Source organism: Pseudonaja textilis, chromosome 3 (assembly GCF_049901715.1).
Source record: "Pseudonaja textilis isolate UNSWEBS1 chromosome 3, rPseTex1.2, whole genome shotgun sequence".
In the NCBI taxonomy this organism is placed as follows: Eukaryota; Metazoa; Chordata; class Lepidosauria; order Squamata; family Elapidae; genus Pseudonaja; species Pseudonaja textilis.
In genome coordinates this window covers 173635243-173655338 of record NC_141992.1, presented here as the reverse complement: position 1 = coordinate 173655338, position 20096 = coordinate 173635243, and the positions used below count along the sequence as shown (strand labels likewise).

The 20096-nt window shown below is 36.1% G+C and overlaps 1 protein-coding gene across 8 annotated transcripts in view; it reads left to right on the top strand.

Annotated features, from left to right (window-relative positions):
* The window catches only part of RUNX1T1 (RUNX1 partner transcriptional co-repressor 1), a 148804-nt gene that overhangs the window by 105796 nt on the left and 22912 nt on the right, over window positions 1-20096 (top strand). For all 8 annotated transcript variants that reach the window (XM_026705982.2, XM_026705980.2, XM_087931494.1 and 5 more), the window contains 3 exons: window positions 7340-7590; window positions 8654-8739; window positions 10800-10995. In XM_026705982.2, the coding sequence (XP_026561767.1) occupies window positions 7340-7590; window positions 8654-8739; window positions 10800-10995 (533 nt within the window). The remainder of the gene's footprint in view (window positions 1-7339; window positions 7591-8653; window positions 8740-10799; window positions 10996-20096) is intronic.

The window sequence follows — 20096 nt, the reverse complement described above, 5'->3', positions numbered from 1 at the left end:
GGATCCAGACCAATAAACTATATCAGACCATCCTCATAAGTTTTTGCATAAATGCATAATTATGGTGCCAAAGTGATTACCAACTTCTCAGTGACAATATTAATCTTACCCCCATGGTATCACATATTTAACTTTTTTTTCAATTTTCTTTTCATTTCATGGACAACCAAGACAAATTTTGATTTCATTCCTTGTGCTTGTTCACTTTCTGTTCTGCAATGAGAGCATTACTTTGTGAATCTCACAGATTATTTGGACTGTAACTTTAACTAGAATTATTACATTTGGATGTCATGAGAAGACAGAATGCACTCATGTTGTTGTTTCAGTTCTTCATACCATCAGAAAGGTTTTAACAAACCAAAGAAATGCCTTATATAGCATATAATCAACTGTAGTCTATTGTAGATTTTGAAAAAAAGCTGCTGAGAATTCTAAATTGTATTTTGAACAAATAGACTTTTTTTGCTCAAGATTTTATAAGTTAAATTTATTGCTTGAGGTCTTACAAGATAATCATGGCAAAGACCTTGTTCAGCAAAGAAACTGAACAAACATCATCCGAAATACTTTTCTTACAGTACGCTAAATACCAAAGGATTTCAAACTGTATAAAAAAAATGGAGTGGAACTGAAATTGGCAGACAACTTTTTTGTTGTTATATCCACTTAATGATCCAGGCAATCACTTAACAACCACAACCAGAAATGCCGTAATTGTGGTTCTTGAGCAAAACAGTCACATGGGTATTTCACTTCATGCCCACTTTACTCAATGATTGAAATTCTGGTCTCAATTGCAGTCACAAGTCAGGGACTATCATGCCATTTCTATCTTGGCTATATAGTCAAACAGAGAACAATAAAAAAAAAAATAGAATGGATACTGAAGATAAAAAGACCCATATCATATGGATATTTTTGAAATTGCTGAAATATTGTTTTATGAGCTATCAGTTCTCTTCCAGGCTACTTTGGAGGGCCGTTTGGCCTATATGAAGATTTTTGTAGAGAGCCCTACTGTGATTTTCTTCATGAATAGAAGTAAATTTGGCATCCTGAAACAAGTTTTTACCAGCTAGTTGGTTTCAAGAATGCTCCTTTTCTTCTGAAAGCAATGTAACAACATTTTAAGGAGGGAATTTTGTTCAACTGTTTGTCTGATGGCTGAGGCTGGATTTAGTTTTGTTTTGCTTTGTTTTGTTTTCTTGGCAGTTTAATACATTATAAACACAAAATATTTTTAAATGGATCCATATTTAATAAGTACCTCCATTTACATTCTCTATTACTTTTGGCACATTACATGCTATTTTTTTCAGTTAAAATGGAAAAGAAATGCTGCATTTCTTGTTTGAATTTGATCTATGCCCTCTCCTACCTAAATTACTTGAACAATAGCAATAGCACTTAGATTTATATACCACTTCACAGTGCTTTACAGCCCTTTCTGAGCAGTTTACAGAGTCAGCATATTGCTCCCAACAATCTGGTCCTCATTTTACCAACCTTGGAAGGATAGAAGGCTGAGTCAGTTTTGAGCCAATCAGAATCGAACTCCTGGCAGTTGGCAGAACTACCCTGCAATACTGCACATATATACAACTTCTATTTTTTTCTCTTTCTTTGCATCACTCCTTCCTTTTTTTTTCTTTCTGTTCCTTTCTCACTTTGTCTGCATGTTCATTTTCTATCTCTTGCATTTTATCTGTATGCCCAGTTCTGCTGTATACAAAGTTTTATGAAACAGGCTGACAGCAGAGCTCTCAGTGAATGTTTTCATGGTGCATATGGTCTGACATGGATGAGCAGCCACGGTGAGATTTTGGAGTCTATTAAATGAGCTCATTAAAAAGATCAATCTGTTTCTATAATAACACTGGAAGTCATCAGTCACTGAATGAGAAAAGAGAATGACACCTGAGGAGACAACACATTTTTAATAATTTTTCTTGGTATATTAGAAACAAAGTGAGAAATAGATATAGATATATGGATGAGTGCATATAAATCTCTTGCTATATATAACTATTTTTCAGTCTGTACAGAAAATGTGTATGTTTTCCAAAAAGAAGAGCTCATACTTGTGCATTTTTAAATATCTCTATTCATTTGTACATAGCATCTTTTATTCAATGTCATATGCTTTTGTTCTGAGTGGAATCCTGACATCTTTAGGTCTCATTAGGAAGAATTCTTTTGGTTTTGAGTTTTCAGATTTAGATTATGCTGTATTAGCTTTTCCAATACAGTTAAAGTAAACTATCACCAAACTTAATTTCTTAGTTGGAAATTAATACACAGAAGCATCTACTTTGGCAATGTGTATCACAGATCATCATTCTCTTTTATATAACCTCCAATCTTGTGACTGATGCTTGTATTCTACACATCTTCCATAGTAAACAATAGTTGCACTTGACTTGTGAAGATTTTTTTTTCCTCTCATCCATTTTCCTCTCATCCAATGAGCCATGCGGTTGTTAGAATGCAGTATTGCAGGCTACTTCTGCTGATTGCCGACTGCCTGCAGTTTGGCAGTTCGATTCTCACCACTCAAGGTAGACTCATTCTTTCATCCTTTCGAGGTTGGTAAAATGATCCAGATTGTTGTGGGCAATACGCTGACTCTGTAAACCACTTAAAGAGGGCTATAAAGCACTATGAAGTGGTATAGAAGTCTAAGTCCTTTTGCTATTGTTATATTTTTTACCCCTATCTCAAGCCTAGCCAGTAGCTAATAACATCTTTTCTTGCATTTTTTTAAATTTTTGTTCTTTGTAACAGAAATTGTGTATGTCACATTTTTGATCTTCAACTTGTAAGTCACCAAGAATCACATGGTAAAAGACACAGGTAGCACAAAAATTGAATAAATAAAATAAATAACTTAGTATGTGCCCAGGAATCTGCAAGACTTTGTGGTAGAATACTTGTACTATTTGCAGATTGTCGGAGGTTCAGTGCCTGGTGTCTGAAAAGGAAAAATTACTGAGAACTGTTCTCATCTATAATTGCCACACTTAAGCCCCTGAATGCTACTAATAATGAATTATTCCCCAGCATACAATAATAAGGTGTGTAAGTTTTGTGGGTGTATGTGTGTATACACAATTGACATATGGGGAAAGATCATGAAAAAACAAATTAGACTATGTGTGTATATGTGTGTGTTTCAATTGTGTATACACACATGCACACCCGTACATACACACACACATACACACACACACACACATACACATTCTATCATTGCTCAGAAAGAAAGCAAAACCGTGGCTGATTATTATTGTGCCACAAATGGAAAGCCAATTTGCTTTAGTCCAGGCAAAAAACCAGGAGACTGTGAGTTGTAATTATACCTTATGTATGAAAATCAGCTACGTGACTTTGGACCAGTCATTCTTTCTCAGCCAAGCCACTTCACAAGGTTGTAGTTGTGGGGAAACTAGAAGAAGGACTATTAGTTCACTGGCTTGAGTTATTTATAAAAATAATAATAGCAGGATATAAAGGAATAAATAAATAGAAGAAGGGAACTTCAGGGTAGACGAATAAAGAATTACATAGCAGTTTAAAATTACGAATGAAGGCAAATATATAGTTTAAAATTAAATTATATACTTAAATGGAAGATAACAAAATGAAATGAATGATATCCTGGGATACCAAAGAAATTAATGGAGGTGATTAGAAGTAATTGCCATCTTTGAGAATTTGTGGATAACTGGCAAATAACCAAGAAGATTAGAGAAAAGCAATGATACTCTTACCTTATAAAAGGAAAGGAGGAGGACCTGAACAATTTCAAACTTGTCAGTTTGATGTTTATACTGGCAAGGTTTTTAAGGAAATTATTGAAGAAAGTATTTGTGAACTTAACTACAATAGTTAGCAAGAGCCACCATTGGTTTATCCCAAGACATGCCAGATCCTTCCTTTTTCATTTTTAAACATTTACCAATTGAATAAATTGGAGAAATGCCATAGATACAATGAACCTTGAATTCAGCAAAGCATTCAACAAAGTTTCTCATGATGTCATGGTAAGATATAGGCTAGATGGATATGAGAAAATGGGGAAAGGCTCTAAGTGTTGTAAACCAGTTGTGATGCAGCTGCTATAAAAGCAAATGCTATTTGGCATGTATTAGGAGAATGGAGTCCAGCTGATGGAAAGCAATCATCTCTTTGTTAAATAGACCCTACTTGGAATTCTGTATTTGATTCTGGACATCATATAACATCAATAAATGGCAAATAAAGATAAGAGCTACCCAAATGGTAAAGGGGACTAGAAACCAAACCCTAGAAGGAACTGGGTTTTGGTTATCTAAAAGTTGTCATGTAAAGAGGGAACATGTCTTGTTGTATGTTCTCTATTGTCTGACAAAACAGGACAAGAATCAATAGTTGAAGAGACAGAGGAATCAATATCAGCATGATATTAGAAGGAATTTTATGTTGGTAAAATAGGTCAACCAACTGAATGGATTTCCTTATAAAGGAATCTTAGTGTTAAGATTTAGATATGTTTCTCCACTTCTCAACTCTTGTCAAAAATATTTGCATTACAGCTTTATAAACCAATGCCAATTTTTCAGTTGGTTGCTCCACCTTTCCAACACAATCCAATAAAATATACAGTTTTAACATTTGGTAACTTCTGTCATAGAACTAAGATTTGATTTTCTTTATAAGGAGATACATGTTTTTTTTTAACATTTCTATTACCATTGGTAGGCTTATCAAGAAAGAAAGATCATTTTTTCTGTAATAGCAATCACAAGCAATAAATTTTAAAAAGTACAGAAAGTGGTCAATGTGTGTTTGCAGTAGGTTCTCAGTAACCATATTTATTTATTTATTTATTTATTTATTTATTTATTTATTTTGTCAAGTAATTATAAGATAACAGGTAAAAGTATAAGCATAGTTATGGATACATGAAATGGATACATGTAAGAAAAATAAAAAAAGAAACAATAGGACAGGGACAGTAGGCATGTTGGTGTGCTTATGCACGTCCCCTACAGACCTCTTAGGAAAGGGGTGAGGCCAATAGTAGACATTCTAAGGTTAAAGTTTTTGGGTTTGGGGAAGAAACCCCAGAGTCAGGTAGAGTATTCCAGACATTGACCACTTGGTTGATGAAGTCGTATTTCCTGCAATCAAGTTTGGTGCTGTTAACCTTGAGTTTGTATCTATTATGTGCTCTTGTATTGTTATGGTTGAAGCTGAAGTATTCATTGACAGGTAGGACATTGCAATGTATAATTTTATATGCTACACTTAGATTGGACCGAAGGCGGCATAGTTCTAGGTTTTCTAGGTCTAGAATTTCAAGTCTGGTGGCATAAGGTATTCTGCAACGAGTAGAGGAGTGGACAACTCTTCTTGTGAAATATTTCTGGACTTTCTCTACTGTGTTAATATCAGATACACAATGCAGGTTCGTAATTTTGTTTGAAAGAATTTGAAAGAACGTAATTTTGTTTGAAAGAATCCAATTTGAAAAAAGTATGATTGTCTCAAAAGTACAGTAACCTAAACATGTTGTGACACTTGTCTTTCAACTCTACTTTTATTTTGCCTGTCCCTTTATATCAAAGAAAAACATCATTTCAATCTCTGCTTTAATTGCTACTATACAAACATAGATACTTACGAGTGGTCTTTCAGTATGAAATTTCTAAAATGCATCTGTAAAATATTTGAAACATGAGTAGAAGACTATGCAGAATCCTGGTTCCTTGCTGTGTGCTACAGATATAGAAATAAACAGATTTTTTCCTGATTTGCCAAGATTTTTACATTAGAAATGATTATACAGGCAGTTCCTGGGTTAAGAATGCCCAACCTTCAATGATCTGGTGACTACTTTCTGCTGTGTACTTTTCTCATGCTTCCATTTACCTTATCAGCCAAGGTGAGCAAGAAATATTAGAACTCTATTGATAAAGACCGTAAATAACAGACTCTTGAAAGCTCAGTTGCATTTCTCTCTTCTTCCCTCTTCTACCGGAGAAAATCAAAGCAAGACAAATTGTTCAACAATGGTTTCAAGGTGCTGAATAAGTGACTTACCCCAAGCAGGCTCTCATTGCAAGGTTAGCAAGAAACTAAATCAAAAGATACACTAAGCAACAGAAGACAAAAATAATTAGACATTTAGTTGAAGTACAAGTATAGGTGTCAACTAAAAAAATACTTCTTTGGTCATTTTAGTTGCCATCAGAAAAGGAGTGGGGGAAAGCAGTGCATTCCTCAAATGCCTTAGATCAGGGGTGTCCAACCTTTAAGACTTGTGGACTTCAATTCCCAGCTTTGCTGGCTGAGGAATTCTGGGAGTTGAAGTCCACAAGTCTTAAAGTTGCCAAGGTTGGACACCCCTGCCTTAGATAATCACCTTGGCAGCCCAAAGCTGTTGGAGTGCAAGAATATTACTGGAGAGCATGATTGATGATTTGACTATAGATGTGTCCCATTGGAGAATATACATCTGGGGGTGGGTTGTAAGACCAAGGTCAAGGGGAAAATGAATGGTGTATTTTAGTGTTGGCTGCACCCAGATAATGCCAACATGGCCATTCCTAATAAAACAATTTGTTTTTACTCTGAGAGATGCGGCTAGAGATTTATGATTTGAATGGGGGTGGATTTGTTGTAGGACTGCTACCTCTTATATGAGTTGTTTCTATTGCAAACCCTATTCATTCATTTATTCATATATACAGTTTGTATTTGCCTTCTTCTTCCCGACCTAAACTGAATATATTTTGAGTTGAATCTAAAATTAGTATCTGCAGTAAATAATCTACAGGTAGTCCTCCATTTAGAACCACGATTCAGCCCAAAATTTATGTTGCTAAATGAGAAATTGGTTAATTGACCCATTTTATGACTTTTCTTGCCATATTTGTTCAGTGAATCACTGCAAGTGCTAAATTAGTAAATATGGTTGTCGAGTGAATCTGTTTTCCCCGTTGACTTTGCTTCTCAGAAGATTGCAAAAGGTGATCCCATGACCCCAGGACTCTGTGGTTGTCATAAATGTGAGTCAGTTGTCAAGCATCCGAATGTCAATCACGTGACCATGGGGATGCTGCAACTGTCACAAGTCACTTTTTCTAAGTGCCGTTGTAATTTTGATTTGTCACTAAACGAATGGTTATAAGTTGAGGATTAAGCCGACACCCTCCACATAGGTTGGGATTTTAGCTCCCTATTTCTGTGGGGCAGGGATTGGGGAAGGCAAAATAATAAAAAGTTGTGCAGCACTTCCTTATGGTTTGAAAAAGCTCTTAATCAAACGTATGTATCTTTTTTTTTTCCCTAGAACCAAAGAAAATGGCTTTGACAGAGAGCCTTTGCACTCAGAGCATCCAAGCAAGCGGCCGTGCACTATTAGCCCAGGCCAGCGGTACAGTCCAAATAACAGCTTGTCTTACCAGCCTAATGGTCTGCCTCACCCTACTCCGCCTCCACCTCAGCATTACCGTTTGGATGATATGGCCATTGCCCACCACTACAGGGACTCATACAGACACCCCAACCACAGGGACCTCAGGGACAGAAACAGACCTATGGGTAAGCAAAGCTCTTTCTTCACTGGGGCCTCTGTGCCTCAGTTATTATTTGAATCCCAGTGTTTGCCTGAAGACACCCATCCATGATATATTGTTTTATTTAGTTTCCTAGTATGATTTTGATTGCTTATTTTGTATATTATGACTATCACTAAGTATTGTACAGTATCTTATGATTCATGATGAATGTATTTTTTATGTACACTGGGAACTTATGAGCCACGGTGGCGCAGTGGTTAGAATGCAGTATTGCAGGCTACTTCTGCTGCCTGCCAGCTGCCTGCAATTTGGCAGTTCAAATGTCACCAGGCTCAAGGTTGACTCAGCCTTCCATCCTTCCAAGGTGGGTAAAAGGAGGACCCAAAATTGTTGACTCTGTAAACTACTTAGAGAGGGCTGTAAAACTAGGTAAAGCAGTATATAAGTGTAAGGGCTATGGCTATCATTAACAACTTGGGTCCTATGATTTTCTTTCCTATTTTTAATTCTGTAGATTTAATTGATCCCTGAAATATTCCATGAGAATCAGGGTCATCTTTTTAATTACAACCATTTAACAATGGTTCCAAGTTATGACAGCCTTGGAAAAAGTAACTTACAACCTGTATTCACACTTATGACCATTGCACTATTCCAGCGGTCATGTAATCACAGCAAGTGTTTGGCAGCTGGCTTATATTTACTACTTGTTGCAGAATCCTCAGGTCACATGATTACAGTTTACAACTTTTTGCCAATTTTCAGCCCAAAACATCCATTTGGGGAAGGTGGATTTGCTTAATAACTGTGATTCATTTAACAACCATGTGATTTGCTTAAAACCCACCATAAAAATTGTCATAAAATTGGGTCCACCTTGACATACAACTCCACTAATTTATGATAGAAATTTCAGTCCCAATTGTGGTTGTAAGTAAAGAACTACCTGTACCATGCAATGCCCCTAATCAAGCAATGTTATATTTATAAATGCATATATTTACAGCCATAGGTGAAATATGAAGCTGTTATTAGATGACTTGTTCATGTTATTCATATGTAATATTTTACACTTTTTCTGGCAGGGTTGCATGGGACACGTCAAGAAGAAATGATTGATCATAGACTAACAGATAGAGAATGGGCCGAAGAATGGAAACACCTTGACCATGTAAGGAATGTCTGTATTTTGTTCAGTAGTGTAGACATCGCAAGTTTTAAATTTAATTTTAAGTTTTAAATTAGTGAGAAATGCTTATTATCTTTGTCCATAGATTATGAAAATTTGCAGCCTAATCCTATATTATATATGCTTATAGATTGGAGTGGTCTTCATCTCTGTTATATTAGCACAAAGGCAAGCAAAATCCATGAAGTTAGGCAACGAGATTCATCACTATGTGTAAATATATCTTGTACATGTTTTATTTTCATTATATATACTGTATAATGAAAGAGAGAATGAGTGTTATTTATGGTTATAAGAGGATAAGTGCCAATTTGAATGTCAACTGTTTTGAACTCATTGAAGTGACGCTTGCCATTTTCACATGAGATATCACTGAAATTTTGCAAGATTTGGAAAGTTCATGATGACATGTTTAATTTTTTTTATTACTTACATTATTTGGAATGAGGTCTGCTTGGCAATGAAGTGAATCCTATTGTTGAATTCCCAATTCCCGAAACATTGATTAAGATGTCCAACTGGATCTAAAATAACTCGACTCAAATTGTCCCTTATCCTTAAAACTATTTCCCTGAGCCAGCCCATAATAAATGAACCCTACAATTTTCACAGGATCAGCATGAAAGCAAATGTTTGTAGCAGATGGGCATACAACTATTCAAATTGTTGAAGGTTCCTTCGAAAATCAGAAGTAAGCATAGTATCAGGATCTGCTGGAGAATAGCCAAAAATGTCACGTCTGGGTACTGGGACTCCTTTGCTTTCCTCCCAATCTTATTTAAAAATAAATGGTAACTAATATGCTTAAAGAAGAGTAGGAGCTTTATGTGTAAGAGATAGCCCTCCTATACATTCTTTGGAAATTAAAAATCAGGGTATCCACAGGCTGAGTGCTTTATTTCCTTTGCATACCTGATTAGAAAAATAGAAATTGGAAATAGAACTCGTAAGACAGCATTGGAAAGAAGGAGATTCAGAGTACATGGCAATAACTGTGTGGCACCTTCATCTCTGCCTTTATGTTAGTATATCTGTCCCACACTTTCTCAACATTTCAGATATTGTCCCCACTGCATAAAAAGTTGGAACTACTCCTAGCTAATTTCACCATTGAGCCCTGTATAGTAAGTAAATACTATAACAGATGCAGTGCTTCTGCAGCAGCAGTAGCAGCCGCTTCTCTCACCTGTCCTCACTCCACCCCCCCCAGTAAATATTGCTAATGGCCCTTCTGAATGGGAAATGACTTGGACTAACAGTTGGACGTGCTCTATGCTGGCTGACCACCAGATTAAATTGGCTAAAATCCACTGCACTGCCTTGTTAATGTCAGGTTGGATACCGTGTTCCAGATACTCAAACATCATCAGCCACCCAGACAGAATGGAACTGTGAGCCAGCTTAGTTCTCATTCAACAGCACCACAATTCACCTAGAAAATACAGTCTGTTTGTGTGGCAGTCAGTGGTGAAACATAAGTAGCATGTCCTACTGGGAAAACATGACAGTAGTGGATGATGGGAGTCCATTTGGCACTTTTATGCAGAGGACCACTGAAGTGTGACCCTGCTCTGTGGAAACTGGGTCTTATGACTGATATTCTGTATTTGAGAGGTTGCCACAAAGAGAAGGGACGTCAATTTATTTTCCAAAGCACTAGAGAGCAGGACAAGAAATAATGGATGGAAACTAATCAAGGAGAGAAGCAACCTGGAATTAAGGAGAAACTTCCTGAAAATGAGAACAATTAACCAGTGGAACAGCTTGCCATCAGAAGTTGTGGGTGCTTCATCACTGGAGGTTTTTAAGAAGGGACTGGACAGTCACTTGTCTAAAATGGTATAGGGTCTCCTGCTTGAGCAGGGGGTTGGACTAGAAGACCTCAAAGGTCCCTTCCAGCTATATTTTGATTGATATACATCAAATATCAATTTGAGCAGGGGGTTGGACTAGAAGACCTCAAAGGTCCCTTCCAGCTATATTTTGATTGATATACATCAAATAAACATTATCATCATTCCCTTTCCCTTTTTGACATCTAGCTCTTAAATTGCATCATGGACATGGTAGAAAAAACAAGGCGATCTCTCACTGTGCTACGGCGATGTCAAGAAGCTGACCGGGAAGAACTTAATTACTGGATACGGCGGTACAGCGATGCAGAGGATTTGAAAAAAGGCAACGGTAGCAATCATTCTAGGCAGCAGAGTCCAGTGAATCCGGATCCCATCCCTTTAGGTATGGTGCCTTTGAACCATTCAGAAACAACTTTGAACACTTTTATGTTGCTATTTGCATCTGTCTTCTTTTTTAATCTCAGTCATTTTCTTAAAATTGCAGTTTTGTGGCTATAACACGGTTGCCTTTATTTAAAATCGCACATTGAAGAGAAGGTGGAAGATTATTGAAATGCAATATTTAGCTCTATGCATTCACTTGGATTAGGCTGTAAGGATTCTGTTTATTGGGGTAAGAAAAGCAAAGGGCTAGTAAATCATTATAAATTGATACACAAAAGAACTGATGTTCTGATCCTACATTGGCGTCTCTTGAAAGGACAGAATATTAAAACCCCTTCCAAGCACATGCCTTTCATTTGCAGCTTGTCTTTTAAACACGGCATGACAATCATGAATTAGAATTAAATTGTCTTACAAATTATAGAATTTAATAGAAGGAAAATAATATCATGGCAGTGTGTTGCTAGTTCTTAAGGAAAATAGTCAACAGTTGATGAATTGCCTATAAGGCAAGATAAGAACTACACCAACATAGGTGCTATCCCACACTTACAGCATGTTTTTAAAAAATATTGTATCACAAAGAACAAACACTGCATTTTTCTGTAGGTTGTAAATGTCACAAATCCCCTTTGTCATTTTTAATGAGCTAAACCACCCAGTAAAAATTGCCAGCTTGTCATCTCCAGTAGCTATGGATGGAGGAGAAGAGGGCCATCTGTTATGCCTTTGTGTCTCCCCCTCCCCCCTTTATGATTTATATCAGTACCCATTCTGTAGATCAGTTTCAATTATAGCTATAATCTATCCTTTTCCGAGTTTATAATAATGGCTTTAATCCAAAATTCTCTGCAACCTTTGCACGAGGTGAAATAGCAAGTACACATATGCTACTCCGGCTTGTGACCTTTCTAATAATAAGAAATGATGTGAGATAAGGTACCGTAGCAGATGCATGCCGAATTGTGGGCATCTACTGTTAAAAGTAATTTATGAGGGTTGAGATATACAGTATCTTTGCCTGAGACCTTAGAGAACTGTGGTTGAAAGGAATAGCATTAGCACACACTCACAGTTTAAAACACCCCTCCCACTCCCCCAAAAGCCACTGCTTTATTGATCTGTTAGTTTTCTATCCTATTGCAGTGGTAAGAATCAATAATTGTATTGTTATTTGCATTTTTTTTTCTTACATTTAAATTTATATACTCTGAACCACTTTCTTGAAATTTCTATACACTACTTATATTTGTATGTTTTATTTACTTATTTATTTATATCTGGCCTTTATTTTAAAAATACTCAAGGCAGTGAACATACCTAATACTCTTATCTCCTCCTATTATTACCCACAAGAATAACAACACTGGTTTCGCTGGGAGGCAGTGCCCAGCCAAAAACCACCCATTTGGCTTTCATGCCTAAAGTGGGACTAGAACTCAGGTTTCCTGGTTTCTAGACCAATAAATACACTAAACTGGCTAATATACTTAGCATAAACTATTTGTAAGAAATATTTAAATATTTGTTTGGAAGATGAGTAAAATTGCTTTACTCCTGAATAATCCATATATGTATAGAAATATCAGAGAAGCTTCATATTATTTATCCACTTGATAGAATATGTAATGGTAAAATTACATGTAAATTATTTTATTTTATTCCAGCATTTTTGCAAAAGGATGTACAGATAGTCTTCAATTTACAATCATAATGGAGCCTGCCTATCATGGTTGTAAGTTGTGACAGTCATAAATTGGGTCACCAACATGACTGACCCAATTTTACCACTCTTTTTTTTGTGGCAATCATTAAGTGAACAGCACAGTCCTTAGTGATTTGCAATGGTCTGATTTTGCCATAAAACATGGTTATATGACCATGGGATGCTGCAAATGGCTGTAAACACTGGCCAGTTTCTGAGAGCCAAAAATGTAATCACATGATTGGGGGGATAGCCATTTGAATTTCAAAACCAGGTTGTATATACCCCTAAGGAGGTCCTTTGTAACTTTGAATGATCTCCCCCCCAAAAAAAAACCAGTTGTAAGTCAACCTCACAGGAGTACCTGAATTACATTTTGAACAGTATTTAAATTCCATCCTCTTAACAAGGAATTCCATTTAATATATCACATAAAATACACTACCAGTGAAGGTTTTTGTAAAACCCCAAATACATAATACTTCAGATGGGTATCTTTACTTTCTTATCTAGAGATGCATGGATAGATCTTAGACCAGTGATGGCTAACCTTTTCAACACCAAGTGGCCAAAGCGTGCACATCCCAAAATGCAAGCACACGCATCTCCCACGCATGCACCCTGCCTCCTGCATGTGCCCCTCCCACCCTCTACATGCATGGTAGAAAACCAGCTGGCTGGCAGGAGGCATGTGCACAAGCGTGGCAGAGCTGGGCTGGGGTGATGGCTTGCATGCACACAGAGAGGGCTCTGTGTGCCACCTCTGGCATGCATGCCATAGGTTTGCCATCACGGTCTTAGACTATCTTCTTGTGAAATATATAGTCTATAAAAGAACCATGCCTCCTACCTCTTGCTGGTTTCTAGGACAGAACTTGATTGGTGGCTGGATGCTTTATTTAAATGGTTACAATGCATATATCCTGACCCATGATGGCATAGTGATTAGAATACAGTATTGCAGGCTTAACTCACTTCTCACTGTCAGGAGTTTGATTCTGGCTGGCTTAAGGTTGACTCAGCTTTCATCCTTCCAAGGTTGGTAAAATGATGACTCAGTCTAGATATCATGTCAGATGGAAAAGGGTGATCCTAATAATTCATAGAGTATATTGTAGCTGCAGACAGTAGAGTTCTCAGTCTGGCAGGATTTTGTCTGTAGATATGAAACAATAAACAACTCAGCTGGGAAGAACCACCAAGAGTTCTTGTTGGTTTGGGGCCTGACATAGAGTATGTCAGTATGGTTTGCTTCTATGTCAGATCTATCTCAATTTCATTTGTTTACACAAGCCTCATCAATGTCCAAATGTGATCTTTAGATAAAAGAGAGACAGTGCAGTTCCTTAGCTAACCTTACCCCAAATCCCAAAAAGTTCTTTTTCAAGAGGCAACTGGACTTTCTGGTTTTTCTTTGAAGACTTTTTGCTTCTCATCCAGCTTCTTGGATGAGAAATGAAATGTCTTCAAAGAAAAACCAGAAAGTCCAGTTGTCTCTTGAAAAAGCACCTTTGGGACAATCATGACCTGGATGACTGAGAATCTCCATAGACACTTACCTCAAATCCCATTTTGTATGGTGCAAGACTGCTGATTATTCTTGCAAGGTGAAATAGACTAACTGCAAAATTTAAATGAGAATTCAAGTTCTAGCTGCATTTTTTTACTATTATTCAAAGAATTCTCCCATTACTTCTATCCTACCCCAATGTAATAATTTCCTAATAATAGTTATGCAAATATGAACAGAGCTGTACTTTTTAATGAAAAAGCTCAAGGAATTGGGATAAATATAATGAGTTAGAGTTTCTTTTATCAAACTGACAGTTTGTTTTAGCTGTCAACCTTCATTTTTTCTTTACATGCTTACGACACTGGTGATTTCTGTTGCATTGAATTCCCATATGATTTGCTGAATTCTAAAGTGCTTCTTAGTAACACGATTATAGACTTTCCTGTTCTTGAGGTTGATTAAGCTGCTTTATATTACTTTGACAATAGGACATGTCATCTTAATTTGTAAGGATCTTGTGAACTGAGTAAAATAATTGGTTAATGGTATTCATTGCATACCGTATGCCAAATCTATCATGGTTTGAGGCATATTTCATTTTGCTGTTATGTTTTTCTGTTTTCTTACAGCTCTGACCAAATATATACTGGTCTAGTACTTAGAAAAAAATCAGTGAGTTCTTGTGATTAACGTATTGTCACTTGCAAAGTAAAACATTAATATCCAAGTTATGCTTTTATTATTTTTTTTAATAAAAAGCTACATCTCAGGTACAGAAGGATTTTGTCAATGTTGTTTGAAAGCCACTTCCTATTTTCAGAAAATAGAATAGAAGCAAATTAATAACTTTTTTTAAAAAAATTAAAGAGTGGATCCAAGAAATTTTACACCAGGCAATGTGGAGATTTGACAAAACAGATATTAGCTAGCTCAAATCTAGAAAAAGATCATTGATTATAAGATACAAGTTCTGTTTACAAGAATTAGTCAACTGTATTTCTTTAGATAGAATCAGTGTTGATTACAAACAAGCATTTGAAAGAATCCTCTGTTGACAGGCTACAATGCTAGGCTTGAAAACAAGGAAATATCCAACATGGATAAAGTCATGTACCAATATAACAATCCTTGACTTCTTCAGAAGCTCTAGCCCAGCAGTTTCACATACATGTTAATAATACATTAGACCTACTTCTCTAAAATATCATGTGGACTTCAAGATCACAGAACAAACATCATCACTGACCAGAGAGACTAACTCTCTGCAAGGAATAACATACGTTCTGCCACATATCTTCTCACTGTTTAATTTGCTGCAACATTATATATTCTCTGCATCAAGAATTACTAAAAGAAGTTCCAAAAATCTGAGAAAAAATACATCATTTCACCCAAGTACCAAAGAATAAAGACCATCCACCAGAGATGCTAAGTTATCTTAATCTTATACTGTAAGATAGCAAAAGTGTGATTAAAATGATATGATTTAATTTAATTTGCACATGCTAAACTAATGTATGATTTGAATTGTACATTTCTCTGAAACCAATTATGCCATTCCAATTCAAAAATTATGCGCAAAAATATGCTAGGCAATATTGTATACAAAAAAATAAATTAGAGAAAGATACATAGAAATAATAAATTGAAATAAATATAAATTCCTTTTATTAAGTTCTCTCATAACTCTTTCCTTCGATGAGTGAAATGGTATGAAATAATTAGAAACTTTTTTTTACTTTCTATTCTAGAATTATGAAGATATTTGTCTCTGAAAACACAAAGTCCTCTGGGCTAGCTTTATCATATCCACTTTTAAAATTATTTTTAAAATATGGAAATATGTTTCTTATTTTCAACATATATTATTCCATACTTTCCTCTCCAGAAAAGAAATTAAAAGCCATGTGGAAGTCCTTCATAGATCTTGATTTAATCTTTCTAACAGTGTCTTGGCTTCGTTATCGATATGAATTATGGGTTGGAATATGAGCTTGATTGATCTTTGTGCCTGGAAATTGAACGAATTAGTTGGCAATCCAGTGAATGATATCATTGAATTCCATTTAGCTTGACTGTAACATACCTGAACAAATCAATAGAGCATCTTGTTCCAGTTTTTATATCATACCAAAAGGCCACTCTGTAGTAAAAATCATAGTTGCACTGGATGGCTTCTACTCTTTTCTGGATAACAGAAAATATTTATTTTAGTGTTCCATAATTCCTAGTATGTTACTTTTCTTGTATCATTCAAAGGTTACATTACTTAGCATAGTTTCACTGATTTCAAAATCTAGTTATGGATTTTATATTTTATAATAAGCGAGCAGTTAGCATTAAAATGTTTTGTTTTTCATAGCTTGTGTTACTTTCTTTACACTGAACTATACTTGGTTTCATTTTGTCATACAGGTTCAGTGTTCAGGATCATTTAAACATCATTTTTCAGCCCAGCACACTAAATAGAACATTATTGATATTTTCAATGTCTCCAGTTTGCTTTTGCATGTAGACTTTGAAAACAAAGATGCTTGCTTCAAGGAAAAGAAGGCTTAGAAGCAGTCATATCAGGTTGCCCTCAACTTATGACCACACTTGGGACCAGAGTTTATGTTGCTAAACAAGATGTTTGTTAAGTGACATATCCAATTTTTTGATATTTAAGTTAATCACTGCAAGTTATTAGGCAAATCTGTCTTCCCCCATTGGCTTTGCTTTCCCCATTGGCTTTGCTTTCCAGAAATCAGTGGGAAGGTCACCACAGATCACACGACCCCAGGACGCATCAAACATCATAAATACAAATTAGTTGCTAAGCACGTAAATTTTTATTACATGACTAGAGGGATGCTACGACAGTCATAAGTATGGGGCTGGTTGTAAGTCACTATTTTTCAGTGTTATTTTCAGTTGTAATTTGGAACAGTTACTAAACAAAGGATTGTAAGTCAAGGGTTACCTTTATGTTGCATACTTTCGTGTTGCACAGATTTGCCAAGTTTTCAATGATATTGCTAATAGATAAGATAGACAAGTCCCCAAGTGCATTCAGGAATCATCTGCATTTAGCACTTTCATTGGATTGTCTTGACTGATTTTTAAACACAACACCCCACTTCCCCAAAAAGGCCAATAGCAGCCACCAGCATCAAATTGACTGAGGAGTATCTGTGTATAATATCAGAGTTACAACCAGCCCCTCTACTTTCTCATCAACATCTCAAACTAAATATGAAATCTAGTATATGTCCTGCTGAATGATTCAGACAGGAGAGGCTGTTGATCATCATGGTCAAAATGAAATCCTTAACCATTGCTAACTTGGCAATCTTAGTGTTGGCTGTGTTTTGTGTAGGAATTAATTTAATTATTTTTGACAACTGGATTTCAGCTGTAGTTTTAATCCCCACTTAGGAAATAGGTGCAAGTGTTGAACACAGTTGCAGAATATTCACGAATATTCAGTAAGACAAGATAGGCAAAGATAATTTTATTAAGTATATACTTATTAACAATACAGAAAAACTTAGAACAACAGAGTTTGAAGTGACATTGGATGTCTTCTAAATTCAATCCTTGCTCAAGCAGAAAATCCAATACCATTTTGTCTTAAAAGTCTCCAAAAGCACTCACAAATTCTAGAGGCAAGTCATTCCATTGATTAATTGTTCTGTCAGGAAATTTCTCCTTAGTTCTAGGTTGCTTCTCTCCTTGATTAGTTTCCACTCATTGCTTCTTGTCCTGCCTTAAGGTGTTTTGAAGAATAGGTTGACCTATGTCTTCTTTGTGGCAGCTCCTTAGATATTGGAACACTACTATCATGTCACCCCAGTCCTTCTTTTCATTAAACTGGACATACCCAATTCCTGCAACCGTTCTTCATGTTTTAGCTTCCAGTCCCCTAGGTTTATAAAGCCCGTATGCTAAGATTTATTCAGGATTAGGTTTATGAAGTCTTGTTTCAAATAACTATAGATAAAAGGCAGACTATGCACATTGGGATGACTATTCCACTCAATTCCACAAATCAGAGGAAAGGAGCACCCCATAAGGGTATGTATATATAGTATGGTACACACCTCTCCAAAATATACTCCCTAAAACAGTGCATATTAAGTGATCATGATGATAATGATTATCATAACGTGGCACTATTTGTGATCACTCTAAAAAGAATGATGGAGAGGGTTAACCTTGAACATACACAAGAAAAATATTCCTTTCTTCTGAAGAACAGGTTTGCCGAAAGAAGACATTGGTAACTACAAAAACCGAGAGAAAGAGATGCTAAAGATGCAAGTTATAGAAAAAATGATTAAAGGATTGAAAAAGATAAGAAATAAAATATAAATATCTGCCTTTAACTGAATAGCATTAAATGCATGTTTGATAGAATCCAGATGGAGCTACAGCTTTCAAGTTACAAGCACAGACTGAAAAAGGCTGCAAAAAATAATGCATCTCCCAAGGATAACCAGGATATATTCAGGACATGAGCTTTCACCACAAGAACATGTCAGTCCTACATCCCTCTTGTCCTTTAACCTTTATGCCTGAGGGCTGCCAACCACAAGGGATAAAAAAAACAAATGTCTGCCACAAATTTTCAAATCTAAATCAAAATAGTCCAAAAGCAGCCGAGGAAACATCCATAAGCAAAACTACAAGGAGCAGACATTGTAATTTTTTTATAAGGGCAAAAGATAAAGAACATTGAACAAAACAGGCAAGATAAAGTCTTTCAATTAAGGAGTCAAGCACAATGTGAAATCCAGAGTTGGATCATAAAATCCAATTACTTCTTCATACAGGAATCTATTATGCCAGATTAGGTACATAAAATTGTATAGGTATTGTGTCACAAGGAGATGCCAAAACTGAGTCCAGAAAACAAATGCAGCTCATCAGAAAGTAGATCATAACTACGATCTCTAAACCCATAAACTTTCCAATAATTGCAACAGCCAAATTGCAATTCCTTACCAGTTACTATTTAAAATTTTGTTTTCTGATCATGCTTCAGTCTTTACTCTTTTCAATATCCTTAATCCTCTCATTCTAGCAAACCATAATTTAATAAAGCCAGCAACATTTGGCAACTGTCCCAATTAAATCCCAGCTCTTCTCCAATAATTGCAATGAAAATAGAGTTCTCCACCTTAAGGGATGTCAAAAGAACCACTTTAAGGGTCACTCTCTTATCAGCAAGCCTCCTAATGGTAAAATCATCACCTCAGGGAGCAAAAGTTATGTTGAGAGCTAGAATTTCTCTCAGAGCAGACTTGTCAGTTATATCAACAATCTAAATTCACCCAGTTTTAAGATCAAAAACACAGGCCAGAGCAACTGGGAAAAGCAGGAAAAAGAAGTTTCCTGTAGGGAAATATAGAGATGACCTGGGAGAAAGTATGTAGAGAGGGTTAGAAACACGCTTAAGATTGGGAAGCAAAACATGAGGGGGAAACTCAAATTGGCTCCACCCAAACTTCCTGGATTATAAGACAGTGCGGAGAGAAAATTTTGTCAGGCCTTCAAGATTCTGTTACTAATAAACTAGAGTTTCATTGAAATTTGCCAAGTCAGTTTCCTGGTCTGATCTACCTTGAAGGATTGTCAAATTATAGACAATGGGTAAAATAGAGAATTATCTGTTTATTCTAACAAAAAGCAATCAACCAGTGGTGGGATTCGATTTTTTTTACTACCTATTCTGTGGGTGTGGCTTGGTAGGTGTGGCTTGGTGTGCATGGCAGGGGAAGGATACTGTAAAATCTCCAGTCAGAGGTGGTATTTGCTGGTTCTCTGAACTACTCAAAATTTCCACTACCAGTTCTCCACAACTGGTCAGAACCTGCTGAATACCACCTCTGCAACCAGC